The 17219-nt window shown below is 52.8% G+C and overlaps 6 protein-coding genes across 6 annotated transcripts; 5 read left to right on the plus strand and 1 right to left on the minus strand.

Moving 5' to 3' along the window:
* Positions 1 to 2036: 2036 nt before the first annotated feature.
* On the plus strand, positions 2037 to 4076 carry CTHT_0000940 (uncharacterized protein; the record flags this gene model as incomplete). Its single annotated transcript, XM_006690584.1, has 1 exon — positions 2037 to 4076. One exon carries the CDS (start codon positions 2037 to 2039, stop codon positions 4074 to 4076), a length of 2040 nt encoding a protein of 679 aa, XP_006690647.1.
* A 1454-nt stretch (positions 4077 to 5530) lies between these two features.
* On the plus strand, positions 5531 to 7915 carry CTHT_0000950 (uncharacterized protein; the record flags this gene model as incomplete). The annotated part of the gene is made up of 5 exons (XM_006690585.1): positions 5531 to 5587; positions 5764 to 5973; positions 6041 to 6409; positions 6471 to 6826; positions 6877 to 7915. 5 exons carry the CDS (start codon positions 5531 to 5533, stop codon positions 7913 to 7915), a joined length of 2031 nt encoding a protein of 676 aa, XP_006690648.1.
* Positions 7916 to 8494: 579 nt separating this feature from the next.
* CTHT_0000960 (putative iron sulfur assembly protein) lies at positions 8495 to 9346 on the plus strand (the record flags this gene model as incomplete). The annotated part of the gene is made up of 2 exons (XM_006690586.1): positions 8495 to 9233; positions 9309 to 9346. 2 exons carry the CDS (start codon positions 8495 to 8497, stop codon positions 9344 to 9346), a joined length of 777 nt encoding a protein of 258 aa, XP_006690649.1.
* Positions 9347 to 10080: 734 nt separating this feature from the next.
* On the plus strand, positions 10081 to 11823 carry CTHT_0000970 (uncharacterized protein; the record flags this gene model as incomplete). The annotated part of the gene is made up of 1 exon (XM_006690587.1): positions 10081 to 11823. The coding sequence occupies one exon, from the start codon at positions 10081 to 10083 to the stop codon at positions 11821 to 11823; it is 1743 nt and encodes a 580-aa protein (XP_006690650.1).
* Positions 11824 to 12143: 320 nt separating this feature from the next.
* Positions 12144 to 12863, minus strand: CTHT_0000980 (endo-1,4-beta-xylanase-like protein; the record flags this gene model as incomplete). Its single annotated transcript, XM_006690588.1, has 2 exons — positions 12144 to 12511; positions 12566 to 12863. The coding sequence occupies 2 exons, from the start codon at positions 12861 to 12863 to the stop codon at positions 12144 to 12146; spliced, it is 666 nt and encodes a 221-aa protein (XP_006690651.1).
* A 1574-nt stretch (positions 12864 to 14437) lies between these two features.
* CTHT_0000990 (uncharacterized protein) lies at positions 14438 to 15697 on the plus strand (the record flags this gene model as incomplete). Its single annotated transcript, XM_006690589.1, has 5 exons — positions 14438 to 14658; positions 14734 to 14842; positions 14910 to 15253; positions 15340 to 15423; positions 15499 to 15697. 5 exons carry the CDS (start codon positions 14438 to 14440, stop codon positions 15695 to 15697), a joined length of 957 nt encoding a protein of 318 aa, XP_006690652.1.
* Positions 15698 to 17219: the final 1522 nt, after the last annotated feature.

Consider the following 17219-nt stretch of genomic DNA (forward strand, 5'->3'; position numbering starts at 1 on the left):
ATAACTAAACCAAGCCAGAAACTGCAGCCGAGTTGCGAAACTCATTCCATACTGTAACTGTCCCATTTATAAGGACTGCGGAGTTAACTGCGTGGCATGTCTGTCGCCCTGTCATCGCCATTCATTTTGAGGTTTAGGGACCATGGACGGTAAACCGTAACAATGCCAGCAGTCACTTGATCAGTGGAGAAATGGTGATTGCAACAGATTGTGTGTTCGTGCGCGCCATCGTTGGGGTTGTGCCCGCACATGCATTGGTGGCGGGCCGAAGACAATTTTGGAAATATCCGGTTGGGTTGTTGCGGGCCTGAAGCGCTGGTGTTGCTATCGAATCGATGCTTACGATTTGTTGAATGGCGGCCAGTTAGATGCGTCATCACAGACTTTGACTCTCTTCTTTCTCCTAAGCCTCTTCAATATCGATGACATGGAGTTTAAATTCAGAATTTGAGGTGAGCGAAGGAGAACCGAAGAACGATTTACGGCTAGCACAGCGCTATTTGCTTCCATACATAGCAGCCAAGGATGAGTCGAATCCTGCTGTCATCCTGTCTATTTGACATTTCTCTGCCCCTGACAAGACAGCTCTGTGGCCGGCACCGGATACGAAGCAGCTATCAGTAAGAACCTGTCTAAAGTACTGTATCTTACAGCCATGCGATCTAGAAACTGACAGAGCTATCAAGGAGTACAAACAGCTGGGCATATGCCTGTAGAGAGCTGCCAGGAACCTGAGCTGCAGAGTAACAGCAGCGACAACAGCTGACAGAAGCCCAATGTGCTCCATCAAGATCGTATGTGTTGGAGAAGACAGACGATGGCAAAACTTGCAGAAAAAAGCTACAAAAAGCGTTGCTGCGTGTGTAACCACCTGCTCGCACAGTGCTGTCAGATGGTTCCTTTATGGGCCAGGCACAAGCCGCCAACCTCCTTCCAGAACACGGCAAATGAAAGCGTGCTGTGCCATTGTTCAAGCCTCCCGCACGTCACTGACTGTGGGGTCACGAGGCACGCGGCCGGCTACTCTCCAACACGAGGTGGCACTGTGCCGTGACCTTAGCGGTACCCCTCCCTGCCATCCCGCAGCAGCGACCTTGGTGATAACTTGCGGCGTCGCAGCGAGATAGTCTTCAAGACGTTGGGCTCTGTCAGCTCTGCTGAAGTTTGTCATTTGACCCACACAAAAATAAGAGACTATCGTGCGCGCGCTTTCAGCGCTTCTGCATGTCTGCAGCACTGCGTCTGCATGTCGAGGGCTGCTCTGGCTGGTGTCAATGACAGAAGTACCCAGGCTATTGTACACCGTGCGAAGAGCTCGGTAACTTGTGACCGCCTTCGGCTGGCACCCGACCCCCCACTCTCCCACTGTCCTATGCCCACTGGCTGCCCATTGTCAGGGTACCAAGCAGCCACGCTAAGCTCCTGCGTGCTGCGTTGTAGCGTGGTAGGGTTACTAGGGTATCGTTCCTGGCGGCACTGTTTGGTGTCGGTCGGGTCCAGGTTACATTAAATAAGTCGACTTACAAAACCAAGCTGTCAAACTTCACACAATCACCCAGCCCTAGTGTGCCATGCTGCACCGAGATCTGGCAGCTGTTCAAGCTGATTCTTGATCGCTCTGGTCTAGACGAGTAGCATTCCAAGAAATCAAAGCATTCCATCTGACGACGAGACTTCCCTCTTCCGGTCTGTCTGCACCCTGACGATCCTGAATTGTCACCATTCACATCCATCCAACTCAAGACCTCCATCTCCCTCGATATCGACAGGCCGAAAGCAACGACTTCCGACATTCTGCATTCTACCAGGCTCTCATCCCACCAACAGCACACGAACTGACCTTCTGACGCGACCCTACATACCTTCTGACCTCTGTGTGCACAAAGGATTATTCCATTACCAAGTATAATAGCAGTCAACCAACCAACATCGTCTCGGCGCGCCCAAACGAGCAATCGTCGACACATCGACTCGTTCGCCATCGCATGGTGTAACAGCCCCATAACACCTCCCCTAGACATCAAGTGACTTCCTCGATGGCCAATGCAAAGGAGCGGCCGCGGGCGCGGTTTGCTCCCATCCCAATTGAGACGACCTTTGAACGTTACCGCAAGACCATTCCGACCTGCGAACTTACCCCGAGCCCTTCCCCTCGCTCTCCTTCACCGCCCCCAGCGCGCGAGAAGCGCCGCTTCGCCCCCCAGCTCGTCGAGTCCTCGGTCCGACGTTCGCATCGTGCAGGTGATGAAGGGCCCGCGACCAGGCCTACCGACAAGACCGACATTACCCCTTACACAAACCACATCTATGCACCTAAGGCGAGAAAGAGGTTTGCTGCTACCACGACCACAGACAACGATGGTTCAGATAGTGCATTACAAGACGATAGGCCTGCCCGTCGCGAGTCCTGTGATGATGAGATTGCCGGCGGCGTGTTTGACGTCGCGGCCAGGGAGGCTCAGAGGAAGCTCCATGAAGTTGCACTAGCGGCGTTCCCCAACGCTGGCCAGCGAGCTGGCGGAGCAGAACACTTCTTTATGCGAGAAGGTTCCTCCGACGATGACATTCCCCCCAGGGGAAGGCCCCGGACGAGGAACAACCTCCATTCGAGGAGAAACTCGTCCGAGGAGGATCTCAGCTGGGCATTCAAGGAGATGCAGGAGCATGCCCTCAAGGTCCAGCGCCAGCGGACTCGGGACAGCAGTCGCTTCCGGTCTCTTGACCGCATCGACTCCCTGGAACTAGACAAGATGTCGCTGGGGACGCCCCCCAGCGACGCCATCCACCTGACCAGCCGAGAACGGACGTCAATCGCCAGCTCCTCAGACGGTTGGTTTTCAACCCGGCCGCCCTCGTCAGCAGCTGCCGGTATAGGCCTAGGTCCAATCGGGGAGTCGCACATGCCCCTCCTGCGTTCCGACTCGCCCATCACTGGCATCCGGCCGATTGGTGAGTCTCCCATGCCGTACATCCCTCCCCCCGAGCTGCCCCCCATCCGCCCCGTCGGTGAAAGCCATATGCCCTACATCCCCGCGGCCCCCGCCGGCCGTGCAGGCGACATGCCCTATGTCGTGCCGGCCTCGCGCATCCCGCCCGAGACAGGCTTCCGCAACCACGCCCCATACAACCCATACTACCCTCCTCAAGAGCGCGACATGTCTTTGGAACGCGCCCGCGAGCAGCATCGCAGACGGCTCAAGAAGTCGCCTCCCCTGTTGGGTGAGGACCTCGTCTTCCCGCGGTGTCCCTCACCTAAGCAGACGAAACTCGACCCCCGCCCGTTGTGGGATACGGGCGCCCAGGAAGAACAGAACCGCGACCCGACGGAGAAACATGGCCTCTGGCACGGCTACTGCTACAGCGAGGACCCCAGTAAGCATGTGGCGCCCGCGGAGCGGCCAGCCCTGATCAGCACACCGCAGCCGTTGGGTAGTCCGACGGATCCGTTTGCTAGGGAGTTTGGCATGTCGGCGCCAACGTTGAGTGAAGATGAAGCTAGCAGTACGACTTCCTCAGGGGATGGCGCGACAAGGGCGACGACGTTGAATAGGCCTTCTTCGGCGAATGGGATGAGTGGACACCCGCCACACCCGGAGCATCGGACGAAGAATAATGAGCCAAAGGGACTTCATATGCTGCAGAATTTACATAGTTTGGACGAGAAGCTGAGGAAGGAGAAGGAGGCGGCGGAGTTGGAGGAGAAGATTGCGGCCGAGTTTGATGATCGCTTCGTCACGCAGGTATATAACTACCTCTCGCTCGGGTATCCTGCAACGGCACGGCTCTATGACGAGGAGTTGAGCAAGATCAGCAGGATTGATATTGCAGAGCTGGAGCGGGACGACGAGGAGATTATGAACAGTTTGTGGGGCGATGGTGAGGGGAACGGGAAGCAGGCGAGGGGACATATCATTCTGGATGCCGAGATGGATGGCGTTAAGGAAGAGGATAGGTGTCCCCGGTGGAAGGCGCTCAAGAAGTATATCTGGGAGTGGGCGAGACAGCACCCGGATCTGAATGCTGTCAGCCCGCTGGCATGGGGTGTGCAAGAAAGGAAGGGCAGTTGGGGACTCTGAGAAGCAGTCATTTTGGGTCGATTTCAGCGGGCATTTCGGTTCTCTTGTTCCACAGGGTTGTTTTTCTCTTCGGCTGATGGGATGAAGGTTCCCTTTGCATTCTGCTACCTAGCGGGTTGAGCTTCGGTCTTTTTTTGCTTGTCTTCCTTTTTCTTGCTACTATCGTCGCACATATTCTTGGCGAAGGTCATGGCATTGCTGGACTAGTTACGACTCCTTTCTGACATCGTCTTTTTCTCGTGTACAACCTTTAATCTGATTTACCTCGGGGACTCCTAACGCACATTTCAAGGGCTTATTCTGACGAATGGGTGAAAAAAGGAAAAGAAAACCATTGGGGATGGGCACGAGAAGCATTTGGGATTCTCTGACTGGATTTTAACACCGGGTAGAGACCTAGATTCGGAGCTGATCATTTAAAGAGTTTTATTAGGGACGAGTAATTCGATCTCACAGATCGATTGCTTTGCTTGGGAGAGACTCTTCGTCACACTGGAAATGGACGGACATTGAACTGCTTGCAAGCTTGCCTACATCACTATCAACTACTTACATACCATGGTATACTTGTGCTGACATCCTGGCGCCATTGTTAGCTGTGAGGCTCAGGGTCATGACTTGGCCGAGAAATGATAGCAAACATAATTCACTTGCAACCTTAGCATACCTTCGAAGCCTCCCCAACCTCTTTTTGACATACCAATTGCATCTGAATTTGTCAATCCTGCCCGAAACTGCCTTTTAGTAATGGGTCTTTCTCCCTAGAATTTGTCATCGCCATGTCAAATACCAGCCCCATCATCGCTGCCCGACGCCAGATCTGTACGTAATCAACAGGTAGCATTGCATTTTTTTTTCATCCCAGAAATATTCTGTCATCTTCCACTCCACTCATGCCCACGAGGTATAGTTCGATTCCTCCAGGTTTTGCGCAACCCAATGACAGGAGCTGACTTGCTGAGTTGTCACTTTTCCATCGGCTTTCGTGAAGTTCGTCTCCGAGAACTCGGGTAAGACAGTGTTCGTTACACTGTGTTAAATTGGTCGGGAGATCTTGGCGTTCTGCTGCAGGGCTGTTTTTGCGCCTCGCTTGGCTGCCGTTGTTGGCGCCCAGGATCTCGATCCAAGCAACCAGGCAAGAAGTAGTTCGCTTTCGCCGAGTGAGCGGGCTACGCTAACGTCCCGAGCCGTTCGTATCACTTTTGCTATCACAAAGTGCCGGCGACAGCGGTTGGCCTGGCCGTGCCCAATTCAACGGCAACCTCTCCACCACAACGATACGTAATCACACCCACTTGTGAGCACGCGACAACCAAGACAGCCACACCTTCGTCCCGGTTGAACCGGTCCCATCCATGATCCGCCAGCCGCCCTGATCCAGCTCAATGTTCCTGCTCCCCCGTCATCCTAGCAATACTCCAAATCCCCGAGGAGCGCCGCTGTCCCCAGTGATGATGGAGCAGTCTCCTCTTACACACCAACCTCGGCCGGAGGTGTTTCAGCCTAAGATTGTAAATTTGTATGAGAGCTTGTTCAAGGTGTGAGGGCTTCGCTGTTTCCTCTACTTGGTTCTTGGATGTCTGGAGAACTGACTGTTTGATTACTGATAGGTTTGTCTTACCTGTCGCATGCGCCCGATCTAAACGATGAAGGATCCGGCTAATCACCCCTTTTCCAATGTAAATAGGACGACCCAGATGACAGCGACCGCAGCGAAGGCTTCTGGAAGGAATTCTTCCTGCTGCGCCCTGAGCGCCAACGCCTGCGCACCTTGCTCGACGAAATCGCTCCAGCCGACCTGTTGCACCTGCGTCTTTCCCAGACACGCCAGTTCTTCGCGCAAGCCGTTGCGGCGCTCAGGAGTCCATATGGCGTGGCTGATCTGCATGCGCTGGAGGTGAGCACCCCAGGCATACCACGACACCACATCAGGGGATAGGAGCTAACAATATTGATGCGCGCAGACCCTAAGCACCTTCTTAACTTCCATTCTCTCCAAAAAGTACACGAATCCAAGCTCCGACATCATCGAGCTGCTTGCTGGCCTGGACCACGTTGACGCAATCTTCTCCGACTTCATCGGCGCGCTCGAGGCGATCATCCGGAACGGCCGGATCAGCGCGCCGCAGGAGTGTTGTCCTAACCGGATTGGACATATCAACCAGCAGCAACAGGAGGGACAGAGGGTGGTGAGCAGCAGATCGACATGCACGTATACGGCCGACCTCCAACATCGCGCGATCGAGGTCGCGCTGGCGGTTACGTCCGGGGCGTATCAGACAAGCCTGCTGAGTTATTTTATTCAGAGGGATCTGTTTCAGGCGATAATAAACGTTGGTGCCCCATATTTCCAACACTTTATGGCAAGCGAGCTATGCTGACGGATGGGAATAGTGTATCCAATCCCATATCCTTTTCTCCCCTTCACCCAGCGGGCCAAGGATATCCCCGGCTTTCATGCTGCTGGGCCTACTAGCCAATTACAACAAGTTCGAGTTCCAGAACCCATACCAGATGCGCCTGGCCGATTTTGTCAACGAGCGCGTAATAAGGGGGATTGTTCGCAGTGTGGGGCAGACATGTCAGAATCTGAGAGCACAATACATCGATATTCAAGATGATCTACCCGAAGGGTGGTCGTTTGCTGGAACGCTCAACAAGATCGGCTTGGGGGCAATTGCGCCGGGGAGAAAGCCTACGCCGAAGCCGGTGTATGATGCCGAGACGGTGAAGAAGATGTTTGCTACGCTGTAAGTCTTTTGGAGACAGTTAGGGGAAGCATTGGGCTGACATATCACAGACCAGGACACGAAGCCGCGGTCCTCCTTGCCACCTACGACTTCACTCACGCCAACAAGCTCTTTAGCCTCGAGTTCGTCACCTGCCCGGCAGCCGACAAAGACGCAAAAAGCAGCCCAAACTCCAGCGACGAAGCTCCTTTCTCCTCCTTCATTTCCCTCACCTCCTATCTCGTGCAACACGCACACCTCTCCCAGCGCACAACACTCTACACCCACCTGAACCTAATGGTCTTTCGATTACTGATCGAAGACCCAGTCATCTGCAAACGTATTTGCTCCTCGGACGACGGTCACAAAGTTTCCGTGCGTCTCTGCCGGCAACGGTCTCCTTACCTTCCACTCATCCGTGGAGACAGGGTGCTCGCCACAGCCGTGATGGATACGATGGTCGATGCGCTGACACACAACCTGCGCCGAAGACTTGATGTGGGGTTGTATACCCTGTGCGTGGGAATTTTGCTCCGGATCATAAGCTACATGTCCCGGACGCGAACCAGGCTGCAGTACCATTGGCATGAGCTCTTCCGGAGTCTGTTGTCCTTGATCCGGTTCCTGACGTCATACGCGGCGGACCTGAAGAACCTGCCGCACATTGATACGCTACTGGATCATGTCGTCAATCTGATTGCCCTGGGCCTATCGGCGGGGGAAACATTCTTGCCGACTCCGGTGGCGTATGATGATTTGTTTTATAAGGTTGTCGAGAGCGGGGAAGTGTTGGTTAAGTTTAGGGACACGTATGGGCTGGCCAAGAGGAATAGTAATTCGATTGAGACACTGGTGCAGGTTAGCCAGCATTATAAGGAGATGTTGGTGGATGGGAAAGCGGGAGGGGGAGGGCCTAAAAAGGCGTCGCAGTTGACGAGTCTGCAAGTGTTTGAGGTTATTAAGCAGGGGTATGAGACGCTGAGTATTCAGGCGAAGGAGGGGCTGGATAGTTGGGAGAAGTATCGCGAGGCGGATGAAAGGACGCTGTTGAAGAAGATGGCGAGGGCAGCGGTCGCGGATGTGAGGGCCATGGTTGCTGAGAAGGATTAAGAGATAGGTAACTGTAATGTGTAGTTCTCTGCTTGGGTTAAGGATGGGAAGATGGCAGGCACAGTGACGTAATGGGCGCTGTGGAGATACCATCTTGAATCGGCAATGGATCTAATCCAATTGCATTGACATAATCTGAGATGCGTGGGTGCCTTTCCCGTATTTCCCCAGATAATATTTCCCATGGCGTGGTCATGATGGGCTATTGCCCATGCTTGTTTCGGCCGATTCGCGCGACGGGTCTCGGTGTTCGGGAGAACTCAGTGCCAAATTGACCACTCAGAACAGGCGCTTTGTTGCCTGTCACCCGAACACCCCCAGTCGTCTTGGCCCCTGGCCTGTGCTCGATTCCTAATGCTCGATCTATGATTGGCTCGACTCAAACCGTGCCACCATAAAGTCTTGGCGCTGTTGGTCCTGTTGACCAGCTTTCGCCGTTCCCGTTGCCGTCGAATTTCCGCAGCGGCCCTGCTTTGACATCAACCTACAAGAATCGCATCCTGCTTTCGAGCCTCAATTCCAACTGCTACCTACAAAGCTATACCGACTGTGCTATTGAGAGTCACACGTACAGCAGCCATGAACGCTCCGTCTGTCTTCTCCAGACGCTCGGCCTCCGTGTGCCTGGCCTGCCGTCGCTCCATGCTTCATCGCCAGTTCTCGACCTCCCCTGCGTCCATGGTCACAGCCTTCCAGGCCTACACCTTGCCTTCACATCCTCCGCCGCCGCGCAGCGGTGTCACTGAGACCATCACGCCCATCCAGACGCCGCTGCCTAGGGTCCACGAGACACGGCCGCCGAGAGGCCTGGGCCCGGAGCTCCATCAGCCGAAGGAGATCCCGACAACCGCGAAGCAGGATACCATAGCCCAATCGACAGCCGCTCAACAACATCAATCACAATTTCAAAGCCAGAGCTCATCAGTTTCGACAGAGAAGACACAAACGACCGCCTCAATACAACAATCCGCCCCGTCCACAACCCAACAACAACCCTCTGCCCGGCCTCGCTCCAGGCTACGGACACCCCGCAAGGCGGCGATGACCCTGACTCCCGCAGCTGTCGCCCACCTCAGAGAACTCCTTAACCAGCCGGAGCCAAAGCTCATTAAGGTCGGCGTGCGCAACAGGGGATGCTCCGGGCTCGCCTACCACTTGGAGTATGTCGACAAGCCGGGCCCGTTCGATGAGCTGGTGGAGCAGGACGGTGTCAAGGTGCTGATTGACAGCAAGGCGCTGTTCAGCATTATCGGGAGCGAGATGGACTGGGTGGAGAACGAGCTCAGTCAGAGGTTTGTATTTCGGAACCCAAATATAAGTGAGTTCCCCCCCCCCCTCTCTCTCTTTCTCTTTTCATGTGAGATATTGAAGAGTTGAGGCTAATTGTTCACAGAGGAGCAGTGTGGATGTGGCGAATCGTTCATGGTTTAATGGATCAGTTGAATTGAGGGGTTTGGAGGATAGACTGGGTGCTACGGTGCATATCTAACTGATGAATTTTGCTACTGTGAACTTAATTGTCACTGCACTACACGGCGTTTGGTGGCTTCTTTTCATTGCCCCGCTGCATTCAACACTCAGAAGTGGACGTTGGCCTGCCTCGAGGCACCTTGTTTTACTAGACGGCTTGGATTTGTTCGGATTCTGGTTCACGATGCGTTGCTTTAGACAGTATGGGAAGGGCTTCTACCAGGGACTTTTGCACTATTAGCCTACAAATTATAACGTTTTGTGCTGGATCTCGAGGATCATGCTCTTTTAAACTCGTGATCACCTCAGCTTGACGTTCAAAGCAGTCTCGCCTTAGTGACACTTGCAATGGACTCCGCCAAAACTCTGTCAGGCTTCTCATGAGCCCTTGCCCAGTGCGACTTTTCTAGAACCACAGTGCCGAGTCATCCCCGCCGGCGGTCAGCCCCACGCCAGCGTCAGGGGCTCCACAAACGCGTCCTCTCGAGACAAGGAATCAAGCAATTAACATTAGGCGCCGCGTCGCGCCGTGTCCTCCACCACCTTACCCTCAGCAACTTCTCTCAACATGCGCCGTTACTGAACATAGCATTTTTTGCTTGCTTTTTTGGAGTTGTTGTATTTTCTCCTTTATCTGGAATCTCCATTGTCTCACATAGATCTGCTATAGACTTTATATTTCACGACCAGCAACCATGGTGACCTGCCCCATCTGCAACCGAGGTGTGAAAGGCTCAGCCATCAATGAGCATATCGATTCCGGGTGTGCGACACACCTGATTGACGATACCTCAGCTACATCTTCGACCCAGCCGAGTAGTGGTACACAGACCCAGAACCAACAGCCACCGAGCTCGACGCAGAAAAAGAGATCCGCTGCCAACTTTTTCTTCCAGACCCCTGCTAAAAGACAAGCGATTGCCCAGGCGAAGACCGCACCGACACCGGCACAGGGGAATGACTTTGGCAATGGAGGCCTTAAAGTAGGAGTTAAGAGACGATATGATGACGGCCCAGGGAGTGGTTCACCTCAGGAGGGGAGGGCAGCGCCAAAAGATGAAGAGTCCAAGGGGGAACAATGTCAGGGAGACAGCACCAACAATGGAACGGAAGGCTCAGCTACATCCGGACCGCTACCAAAGCGGTCCAAGTCCCATCGCACTGCGCCTTTAGCAGAACGAATGCGCCCCGAAAGTCTAGACGACATCTTCGGACAAGAACTTGTCGGCCCTAACGGCGTACTCCGCTCCCTCATCGAAACCGACCGAATCCCAAGCATGATCCTTTGGGGCAGCTCCGGCACGGGTAAGACAACCATCGCGCGCTGCATCGCCCGGCGTTCTGGCGCCCGTTTCATCGAGCTGAATGCTGCCAGCACAGGAGTGGCAGAGTGCAAAAAATTATTCGCTGAAGCAGCGAACGAACTTGCCTTGACGGGACGGAAGACGATTATTTTCTGTGACGAGATCCACCGCTTCAGCAAGGCCCAGCAGGATGTGTTTTTGCGTCCTGTGGAGGCAGGGACGATTGTGCTTATTGGCGCGACGACGGAGAACCCTAGTTTTAGAGTGCAGTCTGCATTGCTGAGTCGGTGTCGGACGTTTACGCTGCAGCCTTTGAGTAGGGAAGATTTGATACGTATCATGGAGAGGGCGTTGGAGCAGGAGGTGAGGGAGACAGGCGTGGAGTTGAGCCCGTTGTTGGACGAGGATCTGTTGAATTACCTGGCGGCGTTTGCCGATGGGGATGCGAGGACGGCGCTGAACTTGTTGGAGCTGGCGCTGAGTTTGACGACGAGACCCGGGGAACCGGAGGGCGAGCCCATTACGAAGGAGGCGATCAAGGCCAGCTTGACGAAGACGATGATTTATGATCGTGCTGGGGACCAGCATTATGATACGATTTCGGCGTTTCATAAATCGATTCGGGGGAATGACCCCGATGCGGCGCTTTACTATCTTGCGAGGATGCTTCAGTCGGGGGAGGATCCTTTATTCATTGCCCGGCGGATGGTCGTTATTGCGTCAGAGGACGTTGGGTTGGCAGATAATTCCATGTTGCCTTTGGCGACGGCAACGTACACGGCTACGCAACAAATTGGCATGCCGGAGGCGAGGATCCCGCTGGCACACTGTGCTGTGGCACTCGCGCTTGCGAAGAAGAGTACCCGTGCCTATCGGGGGCTAAACAATGCCCTGTCAGCGCTTCAGGAGCCGGGCGTGGCATCGTTGCCAGTGCCGATACATCTTAGGAATGCCCCGACAAGGTTGATGAGAGAGATGGGTTATGGCAAGGAGTACAAGTACCCGCCGAATTATAAAGATGGGAAGGTTAAGCAGGATTATCTGCCTCCTGAGTTGTTGGGACGGAAGTTCCTCGAGGATAGGGATTTGGGCACGGAGATTGATCCAGAATTGGCGATGGAGGAAGGCAGTTAGTATCTCCAGTAAAGTTTGGTAGATATTGGATGTGTTGATGGTCATAAAGGAGCAAGACACTGCCTGAGTGTTGGAATCCCTTGCTTGGAGAGCTTAGAGCGTCTGCTCCGTGTTGGATGAAGGGATCCCTTCTGTGTTACATGGACTAACGAGCGGTATTTACTCTTCAGGGGAAGACCGAGGTCATCCCTGAATACACATACTTGCCGTCCTCTTCCCCTATTTACAGGCTTGGCTTCTCGAGCAACAACCCCCTTTTGTATCCGACTCTGAAAACCAGTCTGACAGGAGCTAGGAAGTTCCTGACGCCCTATAAGCTCTTACCGAACCTCCCAAACCTCAATCTCTGCCGACCCGCTGCTCTGATAGCCCTCAGTGGCCATAATCATATAGTTCCACTGACCAAGCTGCAAGTTGCCCTGGCGCCTCCACTCATCAAAGTGCTTGCCCGTGTCGATGGTGCCGCCGACACGCTTGGTGCGCCTGACCGACCAATACTGGTCGAAGGTCGCCGTGCCGACAATCGACGGCTGGTTGATGCGCCGTGTGCGGTAGATGTCGTACACGCCGCCATCGTCCTCGATCGTGCCGAGGCGGGAGGCACCTGTCGACGGGTTGTATGTGCCGTAGGCTTCGACGATGTAGTACTCGACCAGAGGGTTGGTGGTCCATCCGTAGAGCGCAAGGTCTGTTTTGTCAGTCTCTCATCAAGTCGGCCAAGATATAGGAAGGTGATACTCACAGCTGTTGACATTGTAGTTGTTCCAAGTACCGTTATACGCAACCTTACGCGGCGGGCCGGGGTTCCATCCCTTGCCGCCAACCCAATTGTTCACGTTGTACCAGCTTACGCGATACGAGCCGCGCGGGCCTGGGTTGAAGTCGACTGTGCCCGGGTTGTCCTTCCAGAAGGAATAGAAGAAGCCATCGTGCGTGCCTTGGCCTGGCTGGATGCCGCGCTTGAGCAGTTCCAGCGGGCTGGCGGCCACTTGGGTCACCGTCGCCGTGAGGGCGGTCAGGAGGAGTGTGAAGGAGACCATTACTCTGGAAGATGAGAGAGTTGGATGATAATGTTGGCGTGTGGTAAGGGAGTCTTCTCGAGATCGAGATGATGGTCTTCATCACCTCCCTTTATACCCATCCCACTCTACTGCCCTTCAATGCCCAACTCCTTCTCTTCGTCCATCGATTCCTCTATCCTACCCAATCCGGCAATTCCTCTCTCTGTAGTAGGTCCCCACGTTTTGCCGCCCCCGACATACAGGCTGCACCCCGCATCGTCCTCCTCTCTACCGACATAACCGCCAGGCCCTGAGAGCCGACAGCGCCACTGCAGACGATCTCATCCGAAACATCCGGTCCGCATACCCCAGATTATGTCCAATGCCGGGGATAAAGTGAAGCCGCCCCACAGCCTGAGATTGTTTTTTCCATATGAAGGCCGAGCGGCCCAGCAGCCGACCCGTGCTATTTATCCCCGAAAACGCGCCATATCAGCCGGCATGCCGCATGCCGCACCCCGGCTCGGCGACTGTGGGGATTAACGTCATTGGAGCGGGATAGGGGGACAGGGCTGCTGACGTGAGTATGTTTGTAGACAAAAGGGGTCATGAGGTTTGAAGACATTGAAGATGTTAGGCATTCAGGGGTGAAGCGGACGAGTAGGTCATTTAGTTGCTCAATAAGACAACGTGTTGGCACTATTTATGATACAGGGGCGTCATTTGGGGGTAATATCCGCATAAACACCTCTTCTTTCCTGGGTCGTGGAGCAAGAGGTCGATACTGCTTTGTTCTTAGGTTATCGAGGACATTTGGCGCGCTTGTAAAAGGGATCATTCGTTTTGGTCTACAACTTCGGGTTGTGTAAACCGAGCCAGGTTTGTCCTCTTGCGTCGTCCAGAAACCTGGATTTTACCCGTAATATTGTCGAATCTGAGATGATGATTATATGATGATAGTGAGGGGAATAGAGACATTTTGCCGGCAACGCCGATGAACATTGAGATATCCTGACATTAATCTTCTGGGTACAAACGAGAAAGAGAAATAGATAGCACCAAAAGAGTGAAGATATTTCCAGTGCCTTCATTCACAGTTTTGACATTGCCGTCGGCTCTATCCACAGACTACCGAGTTCCTATGGTATTGTGCCCAAGTTTAGACACTCTGGTACTTTACAAGAGTATTTACCATGAATTTTAACGTTCTATCCGGCTCTTTCCCGTTCCCAATCGCTCTGATCGGGGATCTCATCAACCTCGGAACCTCAGGGGTGTGGTCGCGAAAGAGATTCCTAAGTGTTTAGATCTCGAGCTACCACCTAGTATATATCGGCTTCCTCGAACGAATCCAGTTGATGCCCACCAAACAGACAGATGCCCGGTAAATATCAGCAGCAGGTCGTTAAGTAAACCGCACTAACGGTGGTGCAGTTGTACAGACGGACCAAGTCTCAGTCAAAGACGTAGAGATGACTTACAAGCAGCCCCCGAAACTCCTCAAGCTATGACGTCATCAGGGAAACTCTTAAGCAATCCCTTGTCCTCTTCTCCCCTCAAAATGCAACAGATGATTCCGGCTAAAAACCTAATATTGCAGATCATCGAGCCCAATGACTGCAAAAGCAACCGATGAAAAAGGCAAAAAGCCTGCCAACTTGGAGTACACATTACACCGGGTCGGGCATTGCTACTCCAAAGAGTACCGCGTCTACTTCGAACGCACCAGGGACCACGTGCCCATCTCACCTTACCATGACATTCCCCTGTACCATGACCAGGAAAAGGGGATTCTAAACATGGTGGTTGAGGTGCCGCGGTGGTCCAATGCCAAGTTTGAGGCATGTCAAACAGTGTTCTTGATCTCGATGGCGAAGTGAGTAGTGACACATGAACAGATCAATCGTAGCGAGCGCCTAAATCCCATCGGCCAGGACACCCTGAATGGCAAACCCCGCTTCACCAAGAACTGTTTCCCTTATAAAGGTTATATGTGGAATTATGGTGCCTTTCCTCAGGTCAGCTTTCTCAACTTCGCTACCTGTCCCTCCGGACTGCCACTTACCCCTAACTCCCCGTCTCCAGACCTGGGAAGACCCCCATCAGGTCCACCGCGACATCTACAAACCTGGAGACAACGACCCCCTTGACGCATGCGAAATCGGTCGTGCCGTTGCCCAAGTCGGCGACGTGAAGCACGTCAAGGTCCTCGGCGTGCTAGGGCTGATTGACAACGGCAAGGCCGACTGGAAAGTCCTTGTCATCGACATACATGACCCGCTCGCAGACCAAGTGAACGATCTCGACGATGTGAGCAAGCACTTCCCTGGCTTGCTGGACGCGTCAAGGGATTGGTTCCGAATTTATGGTCTGCCGGATGGAGAGGGACAAGGGGAGTTCGCTTTTGGGGGGGTGTGGAGGGGGCCGAGGTAAGAAGTCCTCGATGGAGCAGTGTGCAGACGGGAATGTTGGAGACATGAGGTGTGATATGCTGACGCGATATGTGTGGTAATAGATATGCAGACAAGGTGATCAAGTGGTGTTGGCAGTCATGGAGGAAGCTGATTAGAGGGCATGCTGAACGGGGGAATATCTCGATGTGAGTCAAAGTTTGCCCGATTCGTTTCTTCAGTAGAAAGCAATGTAACGTCAAGTGGAATCTGACAAATCGCAGAGAGAACACAACCCTTAGGGGTAGTCCTGGTTATCTTGATCCAAGAAATGTAGAGCTGCCCCCTGATGAGGACAAGTCACCCGCCAACATTGAGGACGATCTAGATGAATGGTTCTACATCGACCGACACGATTTGGAAAAAACATTTGCTTTAATGGAGGGATCGTGCATTTACATCACCCTGTTGTTAGATGCGTGATTGCCCATCTTGTATGCTACCCATTGTTAACATGTAACACCCAAGGCGTTGCTAATATTGAATCAGTGTGCCATTAAAAAATGCTAGTCATGGCACAAGCTTTCTCCCAAAGCTCTATGCAGCTCATTTAATGAATCTGGTCAGCAAGTCTCGCTTGCAATATAGACCTCAGCTGTCATCAGCCATGAGATACAGCCTCTTTGGCGAGGGAACGGGGCCGCTCTCGTCATTGGGCCTTTTTTTCTTGAGAGGGTTTCCTATCACATGCTTCAGCATTGGGCGCTCAGGACACATATCATGGGGTAGCTTGACTTCCTTGTGCGGGGTTGCTGATGTGAACTAACTTCACGTACGCAGCCGAGCCAGACGACCTAACCGTTTTGCTCCAACGCAGAAATCTTGCACCACATGGCCCACATCCAACAGACTTAATATTTGGCTTGTAATTCTACGACTGCAATCCTTATCTGTCGGTACTACCCTCCTTTGCGGGGAACTTTTCATATGCCATGGAAGTTCCAAGTCTTCTCGGTGTGCTACCACTTGTCTCAGGCTCTGGGACTCTACAAAGTCCTGTATCATCTTAGAATTCCGGACAAGTACAAGATCTCTCATCAAAGCGATGAATTACTAAGTCTCTTATCATCATGCTCTTCTCAGACAAGTATACATGAATGCGGAGGTTTTGCTCCCAGAGGAAGACTTCCGTACATTAGAAACTTCTGTCGTGGGAACTCGATTAAAAACAGTTCATCTTTTAACGATAAAGAGCTTCTCGCTCTTTTACAAAAAGTAAATAGATTTGAAAAAACATTGCTGATTATGTTAAAAGCATAAGAACTCAAGGGCCAAGTAGGGGCTTCGTTCATGATGTACAACGTTTTCTGCCCGTGTTCTGTCACAGTATCTAATCCCACATGCTTTTAGTTTGCCTGAAAAACAGTGTTTGAGCTGCTAGCGCTTCATCGAAAACGCCGTGATATCATGAAAATCTTGGATCAGCTTGAAGACATGACCATCAATGTTGTAAAGCTTCTCTCAACCAACCCTATAACTCAACGTAAGGTATTTGACAGCGGTCAGTCTTCTCAATAGACAGCACAACCAGGCTTCAGTCCGAACATTCTTGAGAGACCAGAAGTAAGGCAGAGATTCTCCATCACGAACAAGCAAAAGAGCAGCCACGCTCGCGCTTTGAAAAGACCATCGATATACGTGCTGCAACCTCTAAAATGGTTGGAGATGCTGCTAGTGGCCCCAATGAGCTTTACGTGAAAGTTATTCAGAAAATTCTCATTAGTCCTGGCTTCACTGAGGACATTACTAAGGAAAGAAGATGTCTTGTATTCTATCATCCGCTCTGCTCTTGTTAAAAGCTGAAGATGAGTATGAGCGACTGATGATTTGGGGTGGAGAGTTTATTCCGTCGTTCTGAAAGTCGTCCAACCTTGTGAATTGAAGATGAACCATCAACAACAAGCTTTTCAACATTTTTTTGGTTCGCCAAACACTTTGCAGGAAG

Source organism: Thermochaetoides thermophila (genome assembly GCF_000221225.1).
Source record: "Thermochaetoides thermophila DSM 1495 unplaced genomic scaffold scf7180000011806, whole genome shotgun sequence".
In the NCBI taxonomy this organism is placed as follows: domain Eukaryota; kingdom Fungi; phylum Ascomycota; class Sordariomycetes; order Sordariales; family Chaetomiaceae; genus Thermochaetoides; species Thermochaetoides thermophila.